Raw genomic sequence first — 19,427 nt, 5'->3', positions numbered from 1 at the left:
AGGAAGTGCCATTTTTGTGGGTTCCTCACTAATCTCCCCTCATGAAGGGGGAGCGAAAGGGTGCTTCATATATGAGCTCTAGAAGATGGTTTGCTGTTTATTAAGCACCCCCCCACACACACCTGCATGGAAAGAGACTCATTCTGCTAATGATTCTGATCTATGGTGTCCGTCATACTTTTACCTGCAGGGTAGAAATCACTTCCTCTCCCACCTCCTTGGTGGACACAAGGTAACGGGCCATTTCGGGGTTGATGATCCGGTCCTCTTTCTCCCAGCGGACAATGATGGGCTTCTCGCCATGGGCTGTGCAACTCATTTCTTTCTTTTGCCCCTGGGTGGCCAGGGTGGTGTTGGGATAGGATGTGATCATCGCAGGAACTGGAAACCCAAAAGAAATACAATTTATTTGGAATATAGCGTTATTGATTTTCCCTACCGTGACACTCAGCCAAGTCATGCTTTAAGAGATGTTTTTTCAAAGTAACATCTATTCAAGAAACTGTGAGAATCATGATGAAAATAGAGGGACAGTAGTAGAAAATGAAACTTGATTAAATGAATCCTAAGCAGAGGACACAGGTTGCCGTGTGGCTTCATGTTCATGGGATGTTGCTCTTTTCCAATCCCATAGAAGGTCGATGTGGGTCACAGGCACAGCCCATGTCCCCTAGGACACAAAGGAAAATGATTGATTGTACTTGATGATTAGCTTGGGAAGAGCGCTTTCATTAAGAATTATGCTCTTTGTTCTGTAATCATATATGTCTAATCATCCATTTTCAACCATGGACACGAAACTTTATTAATCAGTTTAGGTAGAGATCTTATTATTGTCAACCAATCCTTGAAATTACTTCCAGACATTCCTGTTTCCCACAGTTGTTACACACTTTTATAGTCACTTGGAGACCTTAGACCTCCTCTTCTCCCATGACTTACAGCAGGAAACCTCATCCCCAAATCACTGAGAAGACAGAACCTTTACTTGTGAACATCTCAAGTTCCCTTTCCCCCAGGTCACAATGCATTTACAGACTTCCATTTTTGGCAATTGGCTGTGAGGCATGAGACTGACTCCCAGTTCACAAACCACTTAGAAATGCATATACCAACCATCTTTTAAAATGGATACCAAGTTTACAAGAAAGTGAGAGAAAACCCAGGAGTCAGAAACCAAAGTGGGCTCTGGCCAGTTGGCTCAGTGGTAGAGCATCAGCCTGGAATGTGGATGTCCCAGGTTTGATTCCTGGTCAGGGCACACAGAAGAAGCCGCCTTAGGTTTCTCCACCCACCCCCCTCCATTATCTCTTTCTCTCTCTCTTCCCCTCCTACAGCCATGGCTAGATTGGGGACTGAGGATGACTCTGTGGAACCTCTGCCTCAGGTGCTAAAAATAGCTCAGTTGCGAGCATGGCCTCAGATGGGGGTTGCCAGGTGGATCCCAGACCGGGCACATGTGGCAGTCTATCTATCTCCCTTCCTCTCACTTGGAAAAGAAGGGAACAACAACAAATAAAAGAAACCAAAATGGATGTTGAAAGTACAGAGGTGTGATGATGCTGGCTGGTACTTTGACTACTTGAGAACAGGGAGTTCAAGGTTCTTCAAAGAACTCAATCTTCAGAGCAAGAATATAACACATAAAAAAATCCACAATGACAAAGGGAGAAGCAGTGCCTTGGTTTATATTATGAGTGAAATAAAAAAGGTCTCTCCTGAGAGTCTGTAGTTGGTTTGACTCATAGGTTGGAGTGGAATTCAAGCTAAAGCATACATGGTGGTGAGCTTAGTTTGGCAACAGGCCTGAGGAACGCAGCACAAGCAAACACAAACATGGCTAGAGGGATGCGCCCTCCATCCAGACCCACCGGCATTCTCCTGGATCAACTCCTGCTCAACATGAGCTCACAAACCAAAACCAGAAAGCATGAAAAACAATTCACCAGGAAATGAGCCCTCCCCAAAAGGACTTCAGATGCTCAAATGACCAGAAGCAAATCCTAAAATAGTTACACGCAAAATGTTTAAAGGTATTTTAAAAACACGAGAAAGGAACAAGATGCCATCAAAAAGGACAAGGAAGATTTGAAAAATGACCAAAATGAGCCTATATTTTCATCTGCTTTTTTGCCTCATTTTGCCAATGATGGGAAGAAAAAGTCCTATTTCATTTCTAAGGTTAAGCTCACTTTAGACCACCTCAGAGACCCTCTGGTGTTGCCTGGGCTACTGACCATAGGAACCCCATGCCTTCCTGTAAGGTTGGTACATACTGGGTCATGTCTTCCATACCACCTACTGCAGTGGTTTGGGACATATCACAGCAAGTCAAACATCTACCATGTCTGTAGCCTGGGCACCCAGGAAAGAACCTGCACTTACAAGTTTCTGTACAGTCAACAGGCACATGGCCAAGATAACAACACAACATGGGGTGGACAGATTGGGGACTGAGGAAAAGCAGCACTGAGTCTTACAGCTGGAAGATCTTACACCTGGTATGACTCTGCTCCCCAACGGAGACCTTATACCTGGAGTGACTTACTTTTCTCCCCCAGCATATCTGAGAAGCAGCAACCTTGGCTCCACAATTCCAGTCTTTAGTCCTGAGCCTGTCCTTCCTCTGGCCTATTTAACAAAATTTTTTTATTTTTATTGACACCTTTATTGTGGTATAATTTACATACCCTAAAATCCACTTGTTTTAAAGTGTACAATTGGATGGGGTTTAGTTCTGTATTCATTTGCTAGGGTAGCTATAACAACTTACCACAAGCTGGGGGCTTACAAAAGGAATTGATTCTCTCATCGTACTTCTAGAGACGAGTATAAAATCAAGGTGAGAGCAGGGCCCTCTCTGAAGGCATCAAGGAAGAATGGTTCCTTGACTCCTTTAGCTTCTAGTGGCCTTAAGTATTCCTCGGCCTGTGGCAGCTTCACTCCAACCTCTGCCTCTACCTTCACATCTGGTTCTTCCCTGAGTGTTTTTCTGTGTCTTCACATGGATTTCTTCCAAGGATAACACTTACCGGATTTAGCACCCCCCCCCCCAAGCTCTCTGACTTCATTGTAACTAATTATATCTGCAAACACTTTATTTCCACATAAGGTCATATTCTGAGGTTCCTGGTGATATGAATTTGTAGGGACACTATTCCACCCAATATGAGTATATTTATATTCTTTAACACGCACAAACAGTTACAATCCAATCCAACTATGAGAGTTGGGTAATCATCACAACATCAAACCTCAGAGCCCTTACACTGCCCTATGAAGATTCTTCCTGTCACATATTGTCCCTTTCCCATCCCCAGAAATGGCATCACGAATGGATATTCTATTCCTCAAGGTCTGTCTTTTCTGGACATCTCCTGCATACAGGATCCTACAGTGAGTATTCTTTTGTGTCTAGCTCTCTAGCCCTTTTTCATGGAGAATGACTTCAAGGTTCATCCACATTATAGTGTGCTCTTTTTGTTGTTTGCTGAGTAACATTCCAAAGCACGTCTAGACTACATTTTTTTGTTCATTCACCAGTAGATACGCGTTTCAGTTGTTTCCACTTTCTGGGCATGAGGAATAATGCTGCAGTAAACACTCATGTACAGGCTGCTGTGTGGACCTACATTTTCATTTGTTCTGGGTAGGTGCCTAGGAGCAGAATGGCTGGGTCACAAAACAATTATATGGTTAACATTTTGAAGAACTGCCACACTGTGTTCTCATTTTGTAATCTCCATGCAGGAAGACTGAACACAGAGAGGGAAGGGGGAAGGGTTGTTAAGATTCGAAGTTTATGGTAAGAGGACAGGAATATCACCTTTAACCATGGGATGGATAAAGCAGCAGAAGTGGCCTGGCACCTTCCCATCCAGCTGATGCTCACTGGCCGTGGGAACCTTGGCCTGCCTCTGTGCTTCGACTACAGAGGTGCTGAGTGTGAGAGGGAGGTCCTAGGAGGGGTCAGCGTGGGCCACCTTGGAGAGTTAAGCACACACAGGGCCCAGGGTGGCTCCTCCTCTGAGGTCACGAAGCAGGTGTCCTATGTCTCCTGAGCTAAACCCTGGAACAGCAGAGCCTTCTCTCAGTCCTCTGCCTCACTGATGGGAGGGACTAAAGCCCTAGAAGTTCAATGGCTCTATGTAAAGGAACTGTTAATAGATCCAGATACCCCCCAATGTGGACCCCCTACCCAGAGAGGAGGCAGGATATGCTCACCCCTTCCCTGCGTGTCTTCTGCAGCAACCAAGGTCAGGGTGAAGCTCCAGGAGGAGCAGGAAGCAGAGTGGACTCCTTCTCTCCATCTTTCTCCCCAACTATGGATATTCCTGCCTTCAACTTTGCACTGTTCACCATCAAGGAGTTCTGGATGCTATGAAACCTCTTTGAACAGGGTGTGAGGCCTTGGACATCTTGTGTGCGGAGGGAAAGCTGAAAGGGAAGCTCACACCTTGACCAAGGAGGAGCTGAGCAGGAGCATTGGACACCTGCATGTTGGGCCGTGGGTACACTGGCTCTGTTGCATGGAGACTTATGAGCCCAGCCTGCCCAGGGGGCACTGCAACACATGCTCAATATGGTGCTGGGGACCGCTTTCCTGAATGTAGTTATGGGAGAGGCCAGGCCAATCTGTGAGGTTCCTCTGACATGTCTCTTCATCATTTCTTTAAATATAAAGATTTTTCTTTATCATGGCATCATCTCAGTAAATCTCAACCACATATTTATGAGAAAAATGAAGCATTATAAACTGTGTCTAAAATGCCAAAAATAACCCTAAAATAACTTTATAAAATGTCTATCCTTTGCTTGATTCTGAACTCACGGGCATTATTTGTTGGGCCCTCTTAAACTGTAACAGTAGGTATTGACTAGTGACCTTGAGCAGAGATTTTCAGTTGCCTCTCCAAGCCCATTTTTCATTTCTTTCCCAATTTTTTAGTATGTAACATTATACAAAAAATATGCCTAAATAAAAGAATGTATTTATGAGCCTTTCTTATGGTTAGGTGTTGCCACATGACTGAGCTTAATGCAATTATATATGTAGGACTTTTAGGAGGTATGCTCAGCTGGCTGGACTCCCTTTAGGCTTTCTATATTTTTCTGTGCTAACCTGAAATCAAGACCTGATAGCTGGAGCACCAGCAACCATCTTGGACCATGAGGTGACTATGATGATGGGAGCCTATGTCCTTGATGACCCCCTGAAGCTATCCTCTCAAAACTGGCCTGCCTCATTCAGGCTATACAGAAAAAGTTTACATGAGAAAGAAAGAAATTATTTTATTTATCCATTATTATTTTGGATTTTTCTATAACAGGAGACTGAGAATTGTTTTGAGCTGACATTAACTATCAGTCTAGACTCTTTGGGGAAATATGTTTTACACTGAGAAACAATTTCTATTTGATGGCTCTGCAGAGAAGGAGGTAAGGACACCCAGTCATGTACTCATCATTTTTGGCTGGGTGGTCAGCATCATGTAGAACATGGTAGTCGCCTTAGTTTGAATCATTAGGTGTACCGCTGGCTCACTGTGTAGCCTTAGACGGTCACTTAATCATTCTGTACCTAAATTTTTTCCTTTGTCAAATGGAGATAATAATTGTTGAGAGAATAAAGAAGTCATCCCGCAGCACAGAATCGGTGCTCTATGAGCATACACCGACAGCATCTCCAGGAATCTCACTACAGGTATTCCTTCATGCCGCAGGGCATGTGGGGTCTTCAGATGAGGAATACATGTGGGATTTGATTTGAGGCTTCTTTACTAAACACATCTTCAGTTTGGATTCAGATTCATTAACCAAGATTTTATTTTTCTCATAATGTGTGAGGCTAATTCACGATAATTTAAAGATCCCAAAGTGACCACAAGTAACCTAAATGGCAAAACCATGAATAAATCTGTTGTAAACAAAAGTTTACTCCTCATTCACGTTTTCAAAGCTGAGAAACATGAATCAGAAATGGGGAAAGTCACATACAATTTAGCCATGTAATGTGGCCCCCAGTCTTTGCAGTGAGCTGCCGCTGGATTTCTGTAGCCCCTCTGCTGAGCACAGAGCAGGGAAGCTCTATTTGCAAAGCTGCAAAGCTAGAAAGCTGGAAAGCAACCCATGCTAATGGCTCTCAGTGTTTCAGGCATCTAAGAGCTATGGACAGGATTTCCCACGATGCAGTATTTCCAAAAAATAAATTTGCAAAATAGCAGGGCAAGAAAAATTACAGATCTTCTGTGAGGACAGGGCAAGTGTGGTCACTTCCCAAGCCCAGGGTATTTTATCACTCTCTCTTCTTCATGTTCCAATGAGTGTGAACCGATTCTGAAATAAGGGTCCCAGTCCCACCTCATGAGCTGCTATGCAGGGGAGTAAATGCATTTTGAAAGCCAGGATGTGTCTGGAATGTCATTTCCTTTTCCTTTAAAACAACCAGCTAGAAGAATGGGTTGTTGCTCTCCAGAACACAGAAGTGCTTCCAGGACCTATTTTCTGCCCCCTTTGTTCTTAATGAGAAGCTGTGCGTATTCTACAGGGGAGAAGTACCTTGACTAAACCATGGACCCCTGGTTTATGGCTTGTCCTCCTTACTCTGCAAAAAACGCTCCTCTATTTGCTGCTATTTCTCCTCCGGAAGAGGGCCTCACCAAAGCAGGCATGGTAGTTCTGCCTCATAATCCTGCATTTGGTCAGAAATATTCCGGCAAGCCCACGTTCTCTTATTCTAACTAAGTATTTTCAGCCCTTTAAAAGAGTGGTCAAAATTTTTTAAAAATGGATCACTCTCAGCCCTGGCCGGTTGGCTCAGCGGTAGAGCGTCGGCCTGGCCTGCGGGGGACCCGGGTTCAATTCCCGGCCAGGGCACATAGGAGAAGTGCCCATTTGCTTCTCCACCCCCACCCCCTTCCTCTCTCTATCTTCCCCTCCCGCAGCCGAGGCTCTATTGGAGCAAGGATGGCCCGGGCGCTGGGGATGGCTCCTTGGCCTCTGCCCCAGGCGCTGGAGTGGCTCTGGTCGCAGCAGAGCGATGCCCCGGAGGGGCAGAGCATCGCCCCCTGGTGGGCAGAGCATCGCCCCTGGTGGGTGTGCTGGGTGGATCCCGGTCGGGCGCATGTGGGAGTCTGTCTGACTGTCTCTCCCCGTTTCCAGCTTCAGAAAAATACAAAAAAAAAAAATGGATCACTCTCATGACTCTTCACAATGCTAAGGTCAGAAGGCCCAACCTTTTTAGTTGTCACGGTCATGGGCACTGAAGGAGGACAACGTGTCGGTAACCAGTGCTTTCTGCACGGGTTTCTGAAGTATAACAAACAATGGGGTATAACAGAAACTGGTTCCAGGAAAGGCTGTGCCACCCTGCTGGCAGGACCTAAAGAACCCAGACTAAGAGGGCTTTCTTCAAAGGCTGCGTGCTGTGTGCTTCTCCTGCACATTGCCCCTAAGGGGGCAGTGCTGTTTTACTTCATTAAATATCGATGTATAAATTTCCTTCCTCATCAGGATACCAGCTAACAGCACCCCCTCGTGTTCAGCAAGTCTGTATTATTGCGGTGTCAGGGAGCCTTCTGTGACCTAGTTTCCTGAAGCAGAAGGATGAAGCGATGCAGGGGCTCTGCTGTGACCAGCCAGGGAGAGCTGATGATGTACATGGCAACCCCACTCGGCTGTCCGGTGATGTTACCTACTTAGCTTGAAATAGGATATGGTGGGTGGATTTACACCACTGACATTGGCCAGTGCTACAAATCAGGGTTTCTTTCCTCCCTCCATCTCCACAGCTAGTTGTTTAACATTGACCAGAACCCTACATAGGAGGTCGTGTCCCAACACTAATGATTTTAAAGGGCGTTTCTATCACAACAGAAGCACTGAGGAGTGAGTGAGTTTACCAAGAGCAGTAACTAACCTTATCCAGTAAACCTACATAATAAGAACAGTGCACTGTACATTTGGACAGGTAATTCTGCAATAAACTGATGCATACACTGATTTTTCAACACAAGGCTACAGAGAGAATAAAAATTGATGTTAATTAATCATTGATATTAAAGATTAGTTCCAAAATATATTCTCCTGTTTTAATGATTCCACCAATAATACAAAACTGATTCAAATGCCCCTTTTCCCTTTCTAGGTCTTCTAAAAATACCACTGAAAAAGAAACAAAGAAAATACCAAGCACTCTGGCTAGACAACCTGCCTGTCACGAGCATTTGGTTCAATCCTTTCATTGTACAGAGAAGAAAAGAGAAAACTAAAGCAGAGGAATGAGTGTCAAAGGCTCAGAAAGAAGAATCAGCCAGGATCGGACTTTAGTAACTCCTACTCTAAAACCATCATTATCACCATAACAACCCCCAGCATAGAGAGTGACCTACCTTCTGGGTGCCCAGGACTTCCCATGTTTGAGCAGGAAGGCCCTTCACCCTGGGAAGTCTCTCAACCCCTACAATGGTCAGAACAGAGGTGGGAGGGGAGGGGAGGGTTTGGGACCAAGAACAAGGCAACAAGGCTGTCCCAACACCCAAACTGGAGAACAGAGGCAGGGATGCTTGGGTTTCCAGCTGGGAAGGAGATATTCTCACACATGAACATTTTAAAGTGCTTCTTCAGCTACTTCTATATCCCCCCAACATTTGACAGTGAAATATTTCAAACATACAGAAAGTTGGCAGCCATATGCCTACTGCTGGGATTCCACAGTGGACATTTCACGTGTAGACCTGAATTAAAATTATTTTTACTTTAGCTCATCAGTCAATCAAAATTCATTGACTACATACAGTAATTTTCATTATTCTATTTAAAAAAGATGTAGGTGAAAACATGATGCAGTGAGTGTCTCAGAGATCAGGCAGTGAGAGGACAGCTCCCTTCTTGAATTCTGCTGCTCAGGGTGGCCCACTGGAATGCTGGACACTGGGCTCTGCAGATCTGATGTGGGATCTGGTGGCCTTGGGTTAGAGCAGGGCCCCTCTTACACATGTCATATCAGAAGAGGAAGTGAGAAAAGACACTAGGAGCAAGCAGCTGGACCCCAACCTCATGCCATCCAGGGACAGAGACGGCAAGATCATTGGCTGCCCTGGGCCTCAGTCTTCTCATCTGCTACCTAGGAGAGCTGGGGTGGAGCTTAGAAATGGATTAACCTAAAGTTTCCTGAGTGATACAGCCTGTATTAAAACAATACAACGGGTGACCCCCCCAAACCTTTCCCAGATCTAATTCTCCTTTTCTTTCCCTTTTCCTTCCTAATCCCCACTTCCTTTCTTCTTTCCTTCCTTCCTTCCTTCCTTCCTTCCTTCCTTCCTTCCTTCCTTCCTTCCTTCCTTCCTTCCTCCCTCCCTCTCTCCCCCTCCTTCCTTCCTTCCCTTTCCCTCCTTCCCTTCCCTTCCCTTCCCTTCCCTTCCCTTCCCTTCCCTTCCCTTCCCTCCCCTCCCCTCCCCTCCCCTCCCTCCCCTCCCTTCCCTTTTCCTTCCTTCTTCCTTCCTTCCTTCCTTCCTTCCTTCCTTCCTTCCTTCCTTCCTTCCTTCCTTCTTCCCCCATTTTCACTACTTCCTCTCTTTCTCACACACATAATTCCATAATAAGAACAATGGCTAACTTTGATCTATGCTGACAGTATGCCAGGAACTTTTCCACATTTTATGCATATATTTAATACATACAAGAATCCAACAGGATAGAGATTCTCACCATAGAAATGACCCCAGATATACTTATGAATATCATTTTAAGTGGATTCCAAATTATACTACAAATATATGTTAGATATATAGAACTAATATTCCTAGCAGATTCACTGCATTTAAATTGATATTAACAGGTGACTATGCACGCCATCAAAGAGAACCAGACACCAGGCTATTTTGAAGGGGGGGAATTAAGGTTACAATTAAGAGACTTTCAGGATTCATTTCACACTTGACATTTTGTCACCTTCCCCCTTTATTTATAAATAAATAAACAGAGAACTGGTGGGTTTAAAACTGGCTAAAGCGGGACCTATTCCCTTTGCGTCCCTCTGCTATCCCTCATCAAAAGCTCTAGTTCACCTAGTAAGATTTTAAAACCATCAATATCATCACAAAAGTGGTGGAGTAAAGCTAGCTTCTTTAATCCCTGAGACAATGACTCTCCCTCTCCTCTTTTTTTCCTCTAGGGTCTGGGGAAGCTTACATGAGTCTAAGCTAAGCCCCACATAGTAACTAATAAATCTGCGCTACTGTATCCGTTCATGGTTCAGATCACTGCTACAGACATGATCTCACAGAGCATGAATGTTCTCAGTAGACAAGGGGACTCTCAACCATTTAATCACACTCAAATAGAATTGCAGAGGTAAGTAATTAGCCTAAAGCCATGCAACTTACACATGGAAAATCTGGAGACCCAGGTCTTCTGAATTCAAGTTTAAAGCCTCTTTGCCTACCCAGAGAGAGGGCCTGAGGTGGGTACACAGGGCACAGAGCCTCTGAACACAGGAGCATGAGGTCACCAGAGCCTCTTTGGAAGCCCCTCCCATTCAGTGAGAGTCCCCATGACGTCTCTGATGGCTCCCTTCCCTCCGCTGTGTAATAAGGATCCAGCGTCTTTCCTGCAAGCCCACTGCACACAAGAGAGCTGACGCCGGCTGGACTGGCTGCAGGACTCATAGAACCCAGAGAAGAATGACAATGTGGTGCCCTCCTGTTCCAACAGCAGGAAGACAGTGCCATTAAAGTTCTAAAATACAAAGCTTTTTTCTTTCCTCTGGGGCCTCTATTTCCACATGTCACAATGATCTATATTTTTTATTTAATGTCCTGCTTGCTCCCTCTGGCTTGGGGCTGGTGAAGTGCTGACCCTCCCAGGTACTTAGGACCCAACCTGAGACTTGGTGTGTACACGTGTGGGTCCCACCAGATGACTGATATCCCAGGTTTTGGATGGTTGATCCTCAAGTTTCCCTGAGTCAACCTTGGAAAGCTCTATGGTGCTGCTGTCTCTGAGTATAGAGGGCTGCCACCATGCCTATGTGAAGCCTGACCCCAAGCTTTCAACACACACCCAGTCCCCCTAGGTGAAGAACCTTGGTTATTACTGAATGGATGCAGAGAAGTGGCAGCCTGGAACCCAGGGGGTAGGAGCATGAGCAGCAGGGAATCCATTATGGGAGGCAGGAGGTGGCCAGATGTGGCATGGCACCGAGCGAAGGCTACATGTCCTCAGTTCATGTCCAGTATTCCACTGGACTTCACTTATAAAACACAAATTTAAAGACAAAATTATTAAAAATTTCAAGATGGCAGCTAAAGACTATTAAACCCCAAGTGCAGGCCGTTGGGGGCTCAGGGACCCATGTCACTGCATTGGTCACATATCCAGGACCCTGGCCCTGGAAGCTGATAAATACTCAGTCTCCTAAGCAGCTGCTGGTGCTTCTGGTGGGAAAGAGTAGCCTGGTTATGGAGGGAGGTAAAGGAGCTGAAAGGGCAGGAGTTGGGCATGGCTAAGGCAGTCTGAACATGGCATGGGGACCTCCTCTTTCTCTAGTGCTGTGATGGATGGCTGTGCACACGAAAGCAGACCCTAAGGAGGAAAGCCGTTAGCCCCTTTTCTCCGACAATGCCTGCCAACATTGTCTTTCATTGTAACTGTGCTTGCTGTCCTGACGTCACTTGGGTCTCTGCCATCGAGGAACCTGCAGCTGCATTTCCTTGTCCCAGCAAACACATGCTGTCCTCGGCATACCTCACATAAAGGTCTCTGCTTTAACCACGTTGAAGTGCACAGATCAGTGGCATTCAGTGTATGTATGCTGTGTGCTGCCGTCACTGTTGCCCATCTCGGGAGCTTTTATTTTCATCTTCCCCAACTCAAACTCTGTTGCTTTTAAACACTAACACGCCCTGCTCCCTCAGCCCTGGCACCCACCATTGTGCCTGTCTCTGAATTTGACCACTCTCAGGACTCATAGCAGAGCAATCACCCAGTACTTGCTTGTCTTTTTGTGACTGGCTTATGTCACACAGCATAATGTTGTCAAGGTTCATCCGTGCTCTAGCATGTGCCAGAATTTTATTCCTGAATCTATTCTGTTGTGTGCATATATCACATTTTATTCACCTGTTCACCAATTGATGGACTCATCACCTTTTGGCTAGTGCCACTAATGCTTCTATGATCATGAGTGTACAACGTGTTCTTCTTGAAAACGTTTGTAGCACTTGTCGAGTGACAATGGTTTGCAGCTCTGTGGCCAGTGGCTTTCTCTCCTTTGGGTCTCTGCCTTCCAGCCTCATCTCCATTGCCTCATCTGTAAGAATAATGAGACCTGCAGCCTCCCGAGGCTGTGATGAGGATTAATGAGATTATTTTAGCGGGACCCACTGAGTGTGTTGGAAGAAAGATCCCTGCCGAAACACAAAGTTCTATTACCACTACGGCAGAATCAAATATTCCTCCTGTCCAAATACTTATTGTTCATAAAAGTTTTAGCAAGTGAGGCTGCCTACTGGGCAGCTCTAATCCCTGCAAAGAAAATGATTTCTCCAGCCAGGAATTAATAAGTTCTCAGCACATACTAAAATATCTCCTTGGCCGGGTTACTATGCTTACATAATGAAGTTACTTTGATTATAACCATTAATCAAATATGTGTTTCCAAGCAACTGTAGGCTGTATTTGATGTTAAACTTTAGCAAGATTGACAGCCTCTGCACTCACTGGCAGCTTTGCCAGGGCCTCCTGACATGATGAATTGTGTCAGCATAAACATGGAGAACATTTAGGTTTTACTTTATATTCACTCTGAACTTATTTCAAGTCACATTATTGAAACAAAGTTGATTTATTTTGCATGACAAGTATGAATATTAACCCCCCAATACTAAAGACAGTATTTTCCCTCCAATTCACATAGATAAAGGGAGGTCATTTTGACCTTTGTCTGGTCATATACATAGGTGCTACATTTGCCTCATAATAAAACTTCTTTATAAATTTATAGGTAGAAAAAAATAGTAAGTCAACTTTAATTTCCTGCCATCAGTGATAGTAAAAGAATGAATTTTAAAAATGTATGAATTATTATGAAAAAGTAGAAGAGGTCCAGAATATTAATTAGAAAAAAATAATCGTGATGTATTAGGCAAGCCCCTAATAACAGACAAACCCCAGTGATCCTTGAACCCTGGTACGCAAACCATTCTACAGTCCCCTTCTACATTTTATCAGAGTTGTTGGGCTTTGTGACCAACAGAATATGGCTGAAGTGGTGGTGAATACTCTGAGGTTAGATTAGAAAGGACTGGGGTTTCCATCTTGAGCACTGAAATTCTCTCTCTCTCTCTCTCTTTCTCTGATCACTGGCTGCAGGGACACCTGCATCATATCACCAGGACACCCAGATGGTTGGAGAGCACCATGATGAATGCAAGTATCTGGACAACAGCCTACAAGTATCCGAGGATGGCCAATGACACCATACAGGAGCTTGGATATGTCAAGTCTTCTGCCTTCTAAAGTATTCTGATACAGTTCTTGGAAGGCAAGAGGTTTCCATGGAAACAGAACCAGCAGTGTCTGGTGGCTTGGGGATGGATACACAGAACAGTCCGATCTAAAGTCACTTTCTAACCTTTGAGCAGGTGCTTTACGTACAGCTGTTTAGCATGGAGAATCAATCAAAGAGAGAGAAGATAAACCACATCCTGGTGGTGACCAGCCCACATCCCATTGCTGTCAGATCCCTGGTCTCCAGGACAGTGTCTCAAGCCACCCCTCTTTAGGGCATTCCAGAACCTTCTTCCACCTGAAGATCCTTGTGAAAGATGGGCCAGTGCCCAGGGCTTTGCTTCTGCCATCCCCACCATATTTTTAATTTCTGACACATTTCGCCTTTTCTTTGAAGCCATTTTGACCACTTAGTCTTCACCCCTTGTCTGTACCTGCCCCCAGTACCCTCTGCATTTGGGCACTGGAGGTCGAGTCCCACCTGCTTGCATGCACTGCCTATGTGCTCTTGTTCATTTGTTTATCTGGATTTGGTGATAATATTTGTTATATTTAATTGGGTTATCATTTTTTACCCTCCATGTCTTTATAATGTGATTATGTGAGCATCAAACCCCTTTAAAGACAACTAGTGTAATAATAATGATGATAGTTATAGCTGACATGTAATTAAGTCTTGCGCTGAGAATTTTATGAGCTTTTCATCTTTACAGCAACCCTAGGTGCTATTATTACCCCCAGCTTTTAGGAGTGAAGTAATTGAGTGAGGCATAGATAGACTGGATGTCTCATTGAAGGTCATACAGGTAGCAAGTGGTGGAGCCAGAACATGCAGGTAGCCCGTGCATCTGCAAACAACAGAGATTAGCCTCGCCTAATCTCCGTTTGAATTGTATGTACAATACAATCATATGTCTGTACTGTTTTGTGTCTTGCTCCTTTCATTCTGTTATGTTTGTGTAATATCTATAACATATATGCAGTGCCTGCAGGGGTTTTCATGCCTGTATACTCTTTCTTTGTGCAAATGCTTCACAGTTTATTTATTGAATACTTGGGAGGTTTCAGACTTTGGCCATTGCAAACAATGTTGACCATAAACATTTTTGTAAGTGAACCCTGGACACTTGGGCATGAATTTCTGTAGGGAGCATGTAGAAGAGTAACATTTGTAGCCAAGGTATATGCATAGCTTTAAATTTATAAGACAAGGCCAAACAGTTTTCGGCAATATTTGTACAAGTTTGCAGCCTTGCCAGCTATGTTTGTTATATGTTTGTCTATAACGGTGGTTCTTTAAGAGTGGTTCTGGAATGGGCAACAGAAGCATCACCTGGAAACTTACTAAAAATGCAAATTCTGGGCCAGGGACCTGTCTGAACAGCAGTCCAGGTGAGAACCATCTTGACAGCAGATCTTTGCACCACCCCTTCCCCACCCCCAACTCTCCCAGAGCCTTTCTCTAGCCTTGCGAAAGGGTGTATGGAAATAGTCCAGGACTTGCTGTTACAGAAGCCAACTCTACAGTTTGGTGCTGCCAATTCATGGGTGAGTGCTAACCCTCTGAGCTGATTCCTCGGTGGGTACCATGGTGACGCTCCCTCAACACAGAGCAGCTGCAAAGATCAAATACACGGGAAGTCCTTTGTAGACTGACTGTACCGGGTTATTTTTTTCTCTAGCTAATATTTGTATCAAGACTTGTTTTCTAAACTAGATTTACCTTCTACTGAGGTTAAATATATAGGTATGCAGGCAAGAACCAGAAGGGAAAAACAGAAACAGTGTTAGGGTATTGGTATCTTTGAGATTTTAAAGATTTAAACGTGATGTGTGATTTTTATTAAGTTTGAACAACAAACAAAATACATTTAAAAGTAAATTTCAGTTTTGTAGGTTTTAACAGATTTGGTACATAATAAAATGTCTGTATCCATCATATTATCTAGAAAATTGGAAGCATAGATTTGAAAAAAGAAAAAGGGGAGTTCTTTTTAAGTGCTAAATCCTGGTAACCTGGTATAAAGAGAATGGGGTGATGGTCTGCTCACTTTCCAAGGAGAGAGTTTTGAGTGCTGTTTTCAAAGGGGGTTATTGCCATAGATCCATACAGGAGACTGTATGTGTGCATGTGTACGCATTCTTAAATATATGTGTGTGCTGCGTACATCCGTACTTGTGCATGTGGGCACACCCATATGCATGGATGTACAAACATGAGAACAAGTGTGTATATTGGAGGCATAGACAAAAATTCTTGAGCCATTAGAGCATTTGAATTATTTAAAATTTTTTCTTCCAAACTTTATATAAAATCCAACAAGACATGCTTTTTAAATATTTGTTAGAATATAAATACACCATTATATATTTCTTTTTAAAAAATATCTCTCTCAAAAAAGAAAAATCAAAGTGCTCAGACGGTCTCAGGTACTATTATTTTTATAGGGTTTCTAAAGTGATGTCTGGTTGAGAGAGAGGCTGTGGTCAGACAATAACAACAACGGCTTTGCAGAGACAAAAACACCTCTCCTTAAAAAGCAAGCAGCACAGCTAACCCTAGATTTGGGGGTGCCTGCACCAGCTGCCTTTTCCTTCCTAATTCAAAGTAGAGGATATTCTCCACATGTACTGAATTGTAACATTAATGACCCTACAGGATGAAGATTGTGTCCTAGCTCAGAGCAAATATGCCAGGACAAGTAAGTGCATGTGCCCACACACACTAGCACACCTACACATAAAATAGCACACACACACACTAACACACACACACTAGCACACCTACCCACACATACAAAGAAAATTAGCACTTTCCCTTGCTTTGTGCTGTGGGCTTGTGAACTTCAGATCAAGGTATAAATCTGTAAACCTTCACAAAGCACAGCCGCGGGGATATTTTCAATGTAGCCGCTGGCAGGCAGCATCTCTTGCTGTCTTGCTTGTGGCAGTTGATAAATCTCACCAGGGAGAGGAAGAGAGGAGCGATGGACGCCCGGCAAACAGCACTGTTAATCAGCAGACGTTTATGACCCAGCGGTTCAGGGGGTTTTAGATTTCAGAGGCTTGTGAAGAGACACGTGTAACTGTACCTCCCCGGGGAGGTGAGCAGGCACTAATTGAGGTATTGATGGCTCTAAATGAAGCAGAAACCCGCTAGGATGACTCAGCCCAAACGAAGTGAGTGGTGCCAAGCAGTGCATCCATGACGTTCGCAGCTCCCATTGAGCACAGGGACATGGTGCCTGCAGCGCATGTCTCAGCGAACAGCCATGGAAACAGCCTGTTCAAGTATTACATGGAAATCATTTCCTTTATGGAACCCCCAATTTGTGTCTTTATAGATGAAGGTTGTGCATATCCCCTGATTCTTGTATAAAGCAGGTATAGGGAATATTTAAGCCTGTCTCCAAATACTCAGCATATGAAAGGATGTTTAAAAGCATCACATGTAAATGCCCGGGGAGAAAAAGACTATAGCATTATTCTCTTCATCTCATTTGCAGAGTATTTGTGCAACAGGTACTAAATGTTTGACCTCATCTGAACTTTTCTATGTAAATGGGAGCATTGTGCCTGCAGATGCTCCTGGTGCCCGGCAGCTTTCTCCTTCTTCAAGGGACTTAAGTGTTCAAGGGGGAGGAATTGTGAATTCCGACTCCATACTCCCCCTGTGCTGTAAGGAACTCTCTCTTTCTGAAATCCAGCCAGTTCTACCAGTATGTCATGTTAATACATGCATGTCACCAGGGCTGTAAACATGAGTGTAGGTTTGTTTCTGCCTGTGTTAATAGTGAGTGAGTGAGTTCTATTAGAACCCATCAACCAAGTGGGGGTGTGCCTCTTGCCAAGTAGGGATGAGGATACAATTCCCTGAAAGATGCTCTCTGGGGAAACGATGTGAGGCCAGGGGGCAGTGCTGTCTGCTGTCACCAAAACAGTGGTTTTCAGGCCAGACTCCCCTCCAGTGTCACCTGGTGGGTGTGTTGTGGCACAGACAGCTGGCCAGGCTGAGCATCTGACTCAGCAGGTCTTGGGAGTGCCTTGAACCTGCATGTCTAGGAAGCCCCCGTGATGGTGCTGATGTTTGGTGACCATACATTGAGACCCACTGGCCCAGAGCAACAAGGAACTCCAGCTCCAAACAGTCTCCTGACTCACCAGGACACCACTATTTGGATTTCTTATGTCAAAAATTATAAATACTGTTATTTGTTTAAATTTCCAAATAACGTATCTAGCAAATATCCTTAACCTTTGACCTCCTCTTGATATTTATAAAATTATTTAAAAGTAATTTAGGTGAAAATTTAGAGGAAAAGAAGGGAAATCATGTGTATGATGTCCAAGCCAGAAACCATAAGATAAAACTTACATAACAATTTAAGAATTCTGTATGGCAATACACAAGCAAACAGATAAAAGTAAAATAATGAAAAATCAAAAAGATATGGTTGCATACAACATCTAAATGACGTGAAAACCCACCAGGAAGGCTCAGCCCTGATGGAAGGGTTATTCTGTGATAGCAGGTGTCTATAAATATTAAAAGTAACAAAAAAATCAGAAAAAGTAAAAAAAGAAACAGAGAGGTTACTTTAAAAGAAAAAGAAAATGTTAATAATTAAATATTAAGATATTAAAATTGGTTTGTGATGAAATTAAATGATCAATACTGTCTACTAATGCAGAGCAGGTTCAAGACTGAGAGTGTCCAGTTTGGTTGGAGGTGGGGATGCTAGTACTCAAATCCTGAAAATGGAAAGGACGTTGGCTTTTGGTAAGCCAGTTTGGTCACGTGTGACACAATTTTACATGAGCACATCTTTTGATCCTGCAATTCCATTATAATTTATCCTAAGAAATCAAAGAGATACAGATTTATGTGTGACGATGCTCATGGCAACCTTGTTTATAATACAAAACCTTTAGGCACATCATTAATGTTCATGATTGCCTAAATGATTACACAGTCATAGAATGGAATGTCATTCGGCCATTAAAACACTGAAAATTGTATTTAAAATCCCACAAAGAGGTGTGCATTAGTTAGCTAAGACTGCCATAATAATATCCCACAGACTGGGTGGCTTATACAATGAAGTTTATTTTTTCCCACTGTTCTGGAGCCTAGAAATTCAAGATCAAGGTATCAGCAGGATTGGTGTCCCCTGAGGCCTCCCTCTTTGGCTTGCAAATGGCCATCTTCCCACTATGTCCTCACATGGCCTCTTCTCTTTGCACTCCACCCCTGGTGTCTCTTCCTTTTCTTATAAGGACACCAATCCTATTGGCTTAGGGCACTACCCTTACAACCTCATTTGAACTTAGTTACCTTTTTAAAGCTCCATCTCTAAATGCAGTCACATTGGGTTAGGGCTTCAACACATAATTGTTGGGGGCAATAATTAGGTCTATAAAAGTATCTATAATATATTATTGATTGAATAAAAAGGCCTGTGGGCACAATCACTTTTTTTAAAAAAATTGTATTTATAAATACCTCTCTTTCTCTCTATACTTCTCTTTCTCTTTGCATATAAATAGCTCTATATGTAGGAACAAAAATTAAAATGTCTTAAAAGATAGTAAATACGTTAACAGCAGTGAATAATGGGTAATATTCACTTCCTACTTTATCTCTTCTGATTTGTCTGAATATTTTATAATAAACACACTTATAAGCAGAACAAAGAAAAAGCGTTTTGACTTTGAGGTATTATGAGCTTCGTGGCTTGAGCTCAAGGTCCCATCAAAATAGCCCAGATTCCGATGTGAGCAGCACAGCGACCACCTGAAAAAAGGTGCCTGTCTTCAATGTCTAAAGGTAAATATCTTTAAGTCATGGCTGAAGATGCTTCTAGAGGTTGCATCACTGGGCTGGCAATTTCATAGTCAAAGCAAATGGCAGCAAATCC

General features: G+C 43.6%; 1 protein-coding gene across 1 annotated transcript in view; it reads right to left on the bottom strand.

Annotated features, from left to right (window-relative positions):
- Positions 1 to 19,427, bottom strand: part of DSCAM (DS cell adhesion molecule) — a 691,848-nt gene that overhangs the window by 128,147 nt on the left and 544,274 nt on the right. The window contains exon 12 of the mRNA XM_066259344.1: positions 185 to 381. Coding sequence (XP_066115441.1) covers positions 185 to 381 — 197 coding nt within the window. The remainder of the gene's footprint in view (positions 1 to 184; positions 382 to 19,427) is intronic.

This window comes from Saccopteryx bilineata, chromosome 2, assembly GCF_036850765.1.
Source record: "Saccopteryx bilineata isolate mSacBil1 chromosome 2, mSacBil1_pri_phased_curated, whole genome shotgun sequence".
Classification (NCBI taxonomy): domain Eukaryota; kingdom Metazoa; phylum Chordata; class Mammalia; order Chiroptera; family Emballonuridae; genus Saccopteryx; species Saccopteryx bilineata.
This window is presented reverse-complemented; position numbering and strand designations above follow the sequence as displayed.